At 34.7% G+C, this 10664-nt stretch overlaps 1 protein-coding gene across 7 annotated transcripts in view; it reads left to right on the top strand.

Annotated features, from left to right (window-relative positions):
- Positions 1–10664, top strand: part of ZC3H18 (zinc finger CCCH-type containing 18) — a 76801-nt gene that overhangs the window by 12034 nt on the left and 54103 nt on the right. For 4 of the 7 annotated variants that reach the window (XM_069085574.1, XM_069085569.1, XM_069085570.1 and 1 more), the window contains exons 3-6: positions 5294–5378; positions 5821–5901; positions 9586–9734; positions 10077–10169. In XM_069085574.1, the coding sequence (XP_068941675.1) occupies positions 5294–5378; positions 5821–5901; positions 9586–9734; positions 10077–10169 (408 nt within the window). The remainder of the gene's footprint in view (positions 1–5293; positions 5379–5820; positions 5902–9585; positions 9735–10076; positions 10170–10664) is intronic. The other 3 variants (XM_069085575.1, XM_069085573.1, XM_069085572.1) reach the window with 2 other exon arrangements.

Genomic DNA, 10664 nt, shown 5'->3' with positions numbered 1-10664 from the left:
GTTTGATGTGCTCAAAGCGGGCCTCAAGTTGTGTAGGCCTGATCTAGGTGACTTCTGAGGTCCATTCCAACTCTAAATCTATAATTCTGTGATTGCCTACTGAAGGAATTCCAAGTATGGTAAAACCCTAAGTAAAAAGGAATGTCACAAAAGTGGGATGTTCTTGTCCATTGAAAATTGGTTAACCACAAGCCCTTTATGTTGTATCGCACATTGAAAATCTTTCTAAAATGCAATAATCTTCTTTCCTTGTGTAGTAGGAAATAAATGTGAATTTTATAAGACCTGGAATAAATGTGAATTTTATATGATCTGGAATTTAAAAAAAATATTAAGTAGCATCCTATTGCTATTGGGCCATTTAACTGGTTACAGCAAAGTGCTGATTATGCTGTATTGTTTCCTTTCACTCCAGTTTAGGACCAATTTTCTTTAGAGAGCAAAATAAAATCTTCTTCCACAAACACATGCCATAACCCTAGTCCTACTTAGCCAATTCACAAATGTATTCAAGACTAATCATAGAGAATAGTGTGGATAGCCCAGTATGAATTCTTAACACGATGAGAAAACATGTCATCCTGGGATAGTATAATATGAAGGACCAAATATTCTTTTCTTTCTTTTTTATGTCCTGGTCTTCAAGTCTTGTGTCCCATAGTAAACTTAACCTGTATGAATTGCTGGGGTATTGGTCCCTCTCGGTTCTATTTTTGTTGATATTTATTTGTATATTTTCTTTTTCAAATTGCCAATATTGACTTTTCATTCCTCTCTAATGTCCTAATGTTCTGCCCAGTCTACACTGCTTTAGTGGTTGGTAATGAGTTGAAAATGGGTATGAAATCTTTAATTGGTTGGCACAGGCCCCTGTACATAAAACTGGGAAATACTTTTGGTTTTGAATGGCATAATGACTTTTACATATTTATTACAAAAAGCAGTGAACATTTTTACATTGTGATATAAAGTCAGTTGTCCAGAGTTTTCTAAATTGAGGGGAAAAATCTGCTGCTTGAGTTATTTTTGAAAAGAAATTAGAACATACTTATAGCATCCAGGAAGGTTGGTTTGATTAGCAGTCATCTCATTTAAATCTTTTTGAGGGGCGGCTAGGTGGAGCAGTGAATAGAGTACTAGCCCTGGAGTCAGGAGGACCTGAGTTCAAATCCGGCCTCAGACACTTAACACAAAAACTAGCCGTGTGACCTCAGGCAAGTCACTTAACCCCAATCGCCCTCTAAAAAGCAAAAAATTAAAATTAAAAAATAAATCTTTTTGAGAGTAGAATAGAATAGGGATTTCATTACCAAAGGAGATCTTGACTTGTTACTTCATTGTTTTCTTCATCTCAGCATCCAGAACAACTAGAAGTGTTTATTAGCTGTTAATTCTAGAAAGTGACTTGAATTGGTCTTTTTTTTTTTCAACTTAACCTAGACTTATCTGTTAAGGTGACATATATATCCAGCAATTTTTCCTTTTAAATTATAGGTTATTATGGCAGGTAAGCTGATCCCTTCCTTTCCCTTCCCCCATCACCTTAAAGTCTTTGCTTTAATTTCCTTGATTATTATGGCACCAATTCATACATTAATCTCTTTGAACATGTTTTACTTGGACCAACATTTTTAACTAAAGCTTTGCATCATTCATATTTTACCATGATAAAATTTTCTGTAGTTACAAATATATCTACCATCATCAGAAATGAAACTATTCTTACATGTTTTTTAGATAATTATTTATAGCATACTCTTAGATTATTATAATATAATTATAATCGAATAATTAGATTATTATTGTTGCAAGGCAAAGGGATGAAGAATCACTGACAGATAATCCATGAATGAGACTAATTTTAATTAAGGGCTTGAAGACCCTGATCCAACCAGGCTAGCATTCTTTCTTTGATGGAGATGGCACAGGACATAATGTGGCATGACAGAGTCTAATTCTTTGACCTCAAATCTTTTAGAATCTTCCTAGATTTCTACTGGCTCTGTCATTTTTATAGGTGAATTATGCAAGAATTTATGTAAACCTTCTAAAATGTGTTCCTTTTTTTTCAAGTCAGGTAAAGTTTCATAAATTTATGGTCTGCTTTTATGATTTAGAACTTTTTATTTGTTCTAAGCTTGCCACTTAGTAATAACTAACATTTATGTAGCACTTTAAGGTTTGTGAAATACTTTGCACATATTGTCTTGTTTGATTGTCACAACAGCTCTATGAGGCGAGATAGGTACTGTTTTTACCTCCATTTTATGGGAAACTGAGGCAGAGAGAAGTTGTGCAGTGAGGACTTTCCAGGGGTCACCTGTTTATGAGTGAGTGAGGCCAGATGTGAAATGTTCTTTTATTTTAATATTCCAGGATTTCATGACTAAGCCCATTTTTACCTTCACTATTTCATTTATGATTTTGTGACCTTTGATCACATTCTGTTTCAGTCTTTTGCTTTTCCGCATTGAAGATTCTTATTTTAAAAAACAATCTCTGCTCATATACCTAAACATCCTTCTGTTCGTGTTAGTTGTCTTCCTTGAGATCTTCTGAAGTTCTTCGGCATGTTTGTTAATCAGGTTGTCTGGGTGTAATCTACTATGGCTTTGTATAAGAGCAGGAGAATATCTTATATTTCTGTTATTCTTGATGACACCAACGTTCTGTTCTTTTGGACACTGATGGAGCCACTCTTTTCAGGGGATGTTTTGTGTCACTTTCAGATTCTAAGTAAAAATTGCATGTGGTTGTTTTGTTTGCTGAAATGATCACTACTGTCCTTCATTATAGATTCTGCCACCACTAGGTGAGTTTGCTCTATGGTTTTATTGCCTGGTAGATAATTACCAGGTTATGAGAAACAGGTATCTGCTTGAAAGACTGAAGTTGAATAATCTATAAACTAAATGTAGATAAATTGGCCTTTAAATAATTTAAAATTCACTGTTTTGATTTAGGTGTCCTTTTTCCTATTGTTTTAAACACATTGTAAGACTAACATTGGTAGAAAGTGACAATACGCTTTAATCATCTACAACTTAGAAGAATACAGAACTAATTACTTGTTTCTTGAAAGCTCAACTAGCTATACTATATTTTTTTAATCTCATTAGAATTTTCAGGTCACTTATTGGTCTTAACAGTATTTGTCATATAATCATTTCTGGAAATTATTGTCCACTGTGATTGTGTGTGTGTGTGTGTGTGTGGAGAGAGAGAGATAGTGTGAACACATGTGTGCTAGGCACTGTGCTAAGGGCCTTTATAAATATTATCTCATTTAATTTTAACAACCACCCTGTAAGGTAGGTACTATTATGACCCCCATTTTACAGTTGAGGGGAACAGATTGACTTGTTCAGGGGCACACAGCTAGTAAAATTCGGGACCACATTTGAACTTAGATCTTGACTCAAGGCCTGGCCCTCTGACTACTGGGCCACCTATCTGTCTATAATTTTACTGTCTATACTTGACCTTCAAGACTAACAGGAAGAGTCAAACGTTCATGAACCTTTCAAAAGACATTTTTCTTCTATGAACAAAGGAAAAAAAAATCTTCTTTTCAGGTTGGCTACCTTTTGTAATTTTAATGAATTGACTTTGTTACAGTTTCCTAAGGAATATATTGAGAATTTTTCAAGGTATTGTTCATCATCACTGCCTAACCATTTTCAGTTAGATTGACTTTGATATTAGATATGTGTCAGAAGTAGGTCTTCTTGGCCAGCCTTCCTGGCCAACCTGCTTCTCATCCATGATCACTGAAGAGAAAATAGCCAAGGTTTACAGCAGCTGGCTCTTACATGTCGAGATTCGTGACAGTGGCACCTTGTTGTCAGGCTGTCATCAGAATTCCTATTATTTCATCTTACTCTCTGTTTCAGGATGATGATCTGGAAGAAGGAGAAGTGAAGGATTCATCAGGATTTTGGTGTAATGATCACATAACTTTATGAGGGAATCTTTTTTTTTTAAGGGCTAAATAGAAAATGGGAGAAGGAAAAGTCTTTAAATCGCTATATCAGTATGAACTTGATACTTCCATTAAAAATTAAAGAAATTAATTTACCAACTTCCTTAGGAAAGATTAGCTGTAGAAATCTTTCATTTGAATTATTTAAATTAAGGTTTTCCTAATCTTCTCAAAACTGACTTTTTTTAACTCTTAGAAAATACAAAAAAATTAATAAGCCCACAGCATCTTTTACCAAGTAGAAAAATAGTTCTGTACAACAGTGATAATATAACAAGATTTGTATTATCTACTTGACATAAGTTCTTCCCTTAATGGAGTAGAGGAATGTTTTATTTTCAGGGTAGATGAAATAGTATAGATATTTCTATTTCTCTACTTTGACAGATGTATTCTCATCAGTGTAGATACTTCCACTGTTGCAAATAGCAGCTCATCCACATTCTCTCATCCTGTATTATTCTTCTATCTTGTTCAGTCTTTTCATAAATCCTCCCAAGAAGATCTGCCCAACTTGAGTGGAGGGAACAAACATTTACTAAGAGCCTTCTATGTGCCAGACACTGTGCTAAGTGCTTTATAAATATTATCTCACACTATCAACATGTAAAAGACATTTCTCTGAGTGTTTTATGCCTGTCTAACTTTCATTCTCTGTTTAATGAGCCAGCTTCCTTTTCTCTTGCATGTCATGGATAATGGCTTTTACTCTACTTCTCATATGCAAGTCCTCATTGATAATATGCTATAGCCTACTAATACCCATTATACAGTTAAGAATCAAATAGGAGAAAATATTTATGCTTTTAAAATGTGTCCCATTACCAATTAAACTCATAATAATAATACTTGTATGGTCTACCTCAAGAAACTTGCTGTGCAGACCTTAAATGTATTAAATTGTAAAGTACAAAAACTTGTTAGTCATTTGCCTGGCAGGCCAAATTTTCTCATCTGTTACAAATTTAAATTACCATGGCGGGGAGGAGGGGTGAAATTCTCAAGTGAATATTAGAAATTCCCCTACCGGTATAGATCAGCAACTTCTCTGTAACCTCAGTAGACTTAGAAAGTAGCTTGGGCCACTGAAAGATTGAATGATTTGCCCATAGTCACACAGCTGGTATGTGTCAGAAGTAGGTCTTCTTGGCCAACCTTCCTGGCCAACCTGCTTCTCATCCATGATCACTGAAGAGAAAATAGCCAAGGTTTACAGCAGCTGGCTCTTACATGTCTAGATTCATGACAGTGGCACCTTGTTGTCAGGTTGTCATCAGAATTCCTATTATTTCATCTTATTCTCTGTTTCAGGATGATGATCTGGAAGAAGGAGAAGTGAAGGATCCTAGTGATAGGAAGGTGAGGCCTCGTCCCACCTGCCGATTCTTTATGAAAGGTAATTGTATATGAAGTCAGGTGGTTTGAAAACACCATTTATAAAGCCTGTTGCATCCCCAGGAATTGAAAGTGACTTGTAGTCATTGTTGAGAGCAGGACAGTATTGAATACACTGAAACCTTAACAAAAAATTACATTACATTATCAGGGGTCCATGTTATGATGCTTTTTACAATCCTGTGTGTCTTGATGCCACACCCCACTGTACCCATACCCAATCCCCATGGGAACTTGAATGATCATTGATAAAATAAGTGATTATATAGTAACCACCATGCAATTGAGAATAAGGAAATTATTGTAGCCCTGGGATCTTATTTGGAAATTTTTTATTAAAAAAAAAAACAAAACTTGCTTCTCATAAGGAAAGGTGAATAAGGCCCCTTTTACAAGGCCAGATTCTGAAGGTATTATCTTTGATCATGTCCCACCTCTATAAGGTGGGTTCCCCCTTTCAACAGGATGCAACAGAAACGTTCTCGGCGTGGATTTTCAAGCGGAGCAGCCCTCAGAAAGAAACGGTGATCTTTCTTCTCTATGAAATGAACAGTATGACTCTAGGTGGAGCATCAGGTGGAAGTTTGATAAGATCTTAATCTTTCAAATCTGGACTAACACCTGTTTTCTTCTCTTTTATCTTCTATTTTTATCTTGAAACTTGCTATAATATATTACAGGAAGAGACTTTAGGTTTGGATTTGTGTGTGTCATTTTTGGTTGTTTTTCATGTGGAAAGACTTTTTGTTCATGATTCAAACTTAATTGTGAGAAATAAATTTGTTTATCAGGCTGCCTGGCATAGCCTGTTCTTTTCACCATTTTATTTGCTGTGTTCTTATTTATTCTTCCCTACTAAGGTTGCAGAGTGTTATGTTTTCTCTCTTCCACTCATTTCAAACTATTCTCTTGGCTCCCTTTTTTTGTACTTATTAATGCCAGACACTCTTATCTCCATCCTCTGTTCTTGAGATCAAAGTTCAGATTTACCTAATTGCAAATAGTGATTTGATCTTGATCTAATTTGCTGTTCCCAAAACAAATAGTCATGTCATAATTTAAACTTGATTGATCTCTTTTGCATGTGAGGAACTTGAAGTAGACTGCAATAAAGTGTGTATAGCTTAAGGATTTTTAATAAGAAAATGTGTCAAAAGAAAACTTTGGAATCATTAATGGAAGACAGTACTAGAAGACATCTAAATTCCTTTCTGATTCTAAAATTCTGATTCTCTGCTCCTTCTGAAATGACTTCTCACTGACCAGGCTTCTTACACAACTTTAAGTTAAAAATAACTTAATGCAGAGGATTAATCCATAGGTTATAGGTTTGTTTCATCTTAGTCCAATATCTAATTCAATTTAACTGGTTTATAGCTAACTAGTTAAAAGTAATGCTGTAGTGTATTCATATTTGTTATAGTACTACCCTCAGTCCTCTGACTTTTATAGAAGTCTTACTTCCTGGCAGGATCAACCATCTATGATACAAATAAATAAGGGTGAATAGACTTGGAATGGGGAGTCAAAAATTGTTGAGAAATCTTTACACTTCAGGAAAGAAAATTGCGTATAAGATAGGATGGTGAATGAATAGCAATTCATTTATGAAGAAGTGTCTCCAGTGTCAGCTTTTGGAGACCAAAGAACTACCCACATAAATGTATAGAGAAATCTGGGACTACTTAATATAAAGACATAGAATAATCCTATATAATTCAATATTTTCTAAAGACATTATAGCACAGAACAGTAATTGATATTCATAATAGTGGTCTGAGTTATTGAGAAAAGTTTGTCATATTCAGCATACTCTATTTAAGAAAGCTGGAAAGTGTATGAAGTATTTTAAACTGAAATAAATTTATTTCTTAAAAATGGTAAGCTTCAATGGTCTGGAAAACTTCATTCCCAAAAAATGCATATGAGGTATTACTGTATATTCAGATACAAATTAGACATTCTCAAGAATGGGATTATGAGCACAAAGGAACTTCACAGATCTTCAAGTCTAGTTACCTTATTTTACTTACCCAGTTACTCAACAAAATTCTACAATTTACAGTCAGGCTAGTTATGTAGTTCTATGAAATAGTTTCCTAATTTTGTAAATGACCATCCTAAGTAAAAGTAAACAAAACAGCCATGGAAAATGATTTGTAAATATTTACAGAATGCCTCATACTTAAACATTCCCTCATTTCACATATACTCTGTTTTCTTTGAATTTAAGACAGTGAATTGAACATTTTTTAAAACTTCCATTGTCATATTTTAGGCTTTTAATTCACACTCCTTATATAATGTGAACCAGTTCCATTCATTGTATTGGTTCATTCCTGAAGTACACATATAAAAGTATAGCCATGGAATTGACTTCCACCGTATGCATTTCTAAAAATATCAGAATCTTTCAATATTGTCTTCCTGTTAAATCAGACAATGAACAGGATGGAAAATGATTGTTGAAAACTTTGAATTATATACTTGTTTCATTTATGTTATATAGTGTGACTTACCATCAAATAAAGTTATACAATAGGACATATGAAAATGTATAGTTTTATTTTAGCAGCTTCTATAATTGTTCTTTTGATCTTTATTACTTAATGTTTTATAAAAATCACCTTTCTCGTTCAGGCTTAATGGGGGAAAAGTGGGAAATGGGGACAAGAGTTAACCTAATTGGGTATAGTTGCACCAAAGAATCAAAGAAAAAACTAGTTAAAATTTTAATTTACTCTTTCTTTCTTTCTTTCTTTCTTTCTTTCTTTCTTTCTTTCTTTCTTTCTTTCTTTCTTTCTTTCTTTCTTTCTTTCTTTCTTTCTTTCTTTCTTTCTCCCTTTCTTTTCTTTCTCTCTTTTCTCTCTCTCTCTCTCTCTCTCTCTCTCTCTCTCTCTCTCTCTCTCTCTCTCTTTCTCTCTTTCTTGGCAGGGGGAAGGCAGGGCAATTGGGGTTAAGTGACTTGCCCAAGATCACATGGCTAGTACGTGTTAAGTGTCTGATCTCAGATTTGAACTCAGGTCCTCTTGACTGCTGGGTTGGTGCTCTATTCACTGCACCGCCTAGCCACCCCTTAGTTTACTTCTTTAAGCAGTATATACTTTGAAAATGTTAGACTGGTAGAGAATCATGTCATATACTTTATCATAGGAAGTATTGCAATGGAAACATTTAATAGCTAACTATTGTAACTGATTAAAGTACTGGTAGCATTTGGGTGGTTTTTTTCTTTTTCCTTTTTTAAAAATAAACCATTTAAGTTGTTTTTAGATTTTTAAAAAATATTGTTTAAAACTAACTTCTTAGATAGGATCTCTACCTCTTATTATTTAAGAAGTCTGACATGTGACCAGATCAGGGCTAATCTAGCCACTTTTTCACAGTAGTCTACATTTGTAGAGTTTGGCTGTTTCACCAGAGTGAAAAGCACACTTTATACTTCCCTGAATTTTTTTGTTTCTGGCTAACTGATAAAGTAGGATCTTTTTTTTTTTTTAATACTCCTGAGCTGATTTCTGATGTTACAAATCATTTTGCTTCCCTGCTTCAAGGTCCTCTTATTCTTGTTATCCTTTTTACAGTTTACAGAAGCTGACAGTTATAGATTAAATGTGCCTAGCACTGTGCTGAAGCAGGAGAGATGGGATAACTTTCTTCCAGATTATTGCATATAGGTGGATCCTCATACCTTTGTCTACCCAGTTTCCCTTTGGCAAGGGCATGTGTGTTTTATTTTTTTCCCTCTTCTCTCCATTGTCCTTAGCACCTTAGCACAGTGCCTAGTACTTAATAAATGCATTTTAGCATGACTGCCTCTATTGAAGCTATAATTTTTATATACTCAGTTTCTTATACATGTAATTCAGTTCTTATATAATAATTCTTAACCATCTATTTAATGAGTATTTTTCATCCTTCAAACCAAATTTATTATTGAGCTAATTTGTAGGAACTTAAATTATTTTTTTATAAAAGAGATATCTGAGTTAATTATCCATTTTCAGGTGAAGGTTCATACTAGTATCTAATTTCATATAGGAAAATCAGTTTGAATTCCAGCTGATAGCATACTTATTGTATTTAGAATTTATGAAGTATTATACAGTATCTTGAATTTCTTTATCCTATATAGATCTGTTAGGTAGCAGAGTTAAAAAAAAGAAACAGCTATGGACAAATCCTTACCTGATTTTATGTTTTTATAGGTCATTGTACATGGGGGATGAATTGTAGGTTTATCCATCCTGGAGTGAATGACAAAGGAAACTATTCTTTAATAACAAAACCAGATCCTTTTCCACCCAATGGTGCACCACCTGTTGGACCTCATCCATTGATGCCTGCCAATCCTTGGGTATGAACTTCTCTTTTCATCAAAAAAGTAGATTTGGGGAGTGTGGGGTGGGGTTAAATTTCAGACTTAAAATGTTCTGATACTGACTGAATAAGAAATTCTGAGATTTGTTAGTGTCCTCAAACCTAAATCCAATGACTTCCATAGTTGTAAGAAGGCATTTTTGTAGCTTTAGGTAATATGTTTTTCAAATGCATGTTTTCCATTTGTCAGTGGCCCTAAGACATCTGATTTATCAAGGTGGCAGCTTGGATACAGCATGGATGACTTAAGACTATATTTGTCATCTCCACTTTTTAACATACAATAAAGATTTAATTTTTTTGTTCAATCTTTTAATAGGGTGGACCAGTTGTTGATGAAATTCTGCCTCCACCACCTCCAGAACCCCCAACAGAGAGTGCCTGGGAGAGAGGACTCCGGCATGCAAAGGAGGTAAAAGGACAGCAGAAAACCTGAAAGGAAAAATACAGTCTTCTTCATTGCCTAAAAATTAGCATTTATCTGATCCAGAGAGAATGAAATGAAACACAGTAAAGCCACTGGGAATTATTTTCACACTTCTGTGGACTCATGCTATCCGAATTTGGAGTCAGAGGACCTGGGTTCGAATCCTGCTTCTGCTGCTTACTACCTGTTTGTCACTTCCCTCCCCTCTTTAGGCCTCAGTTTACCCATCTATAAAATACGAGGTTGGACTAGATCTTGAAGGTTCTTCCCAGTTCTAAATACTATAGTCCTAATTGTAGCTTTTATTTTTTTCTTTTTACTTTTTTTTTTTTTTTGCCTTTTGGAGGGCAGTTGGGGTTAAGTAACTTGCCCAAGGTTACAAGGCTAGTTTTTTTTGTGTGGGTGTTAAGTGTCTGAGGCTGGAACCAAACTCGGGTCCTCCTGACTCTGGGGCCGGTGCTTTACTCACTGCGCCACCTA

This window comes from Petaurus breviceps, unplaced genomic scaffold (genome assembly GCF_028583685.1).
Source record: "Petaurus breviceps papuanus isolate PSGF00001 unplaced genomic scaffold, PetGlider_PUasm1.0 176, whole genome shotgun sequence".
NCBI classification, from domain to species: Eukaryota; Metazoa; Chordata; class Mammalia; order Diprotodontia; family Petauridae; genus Petaurus; species Petaurus breviceps.
The sequence above is the reverse complement of the archived record's forward strand: the minus strand, read 5'-3'. Positions and strand labels throughout refer to the sequence as shown.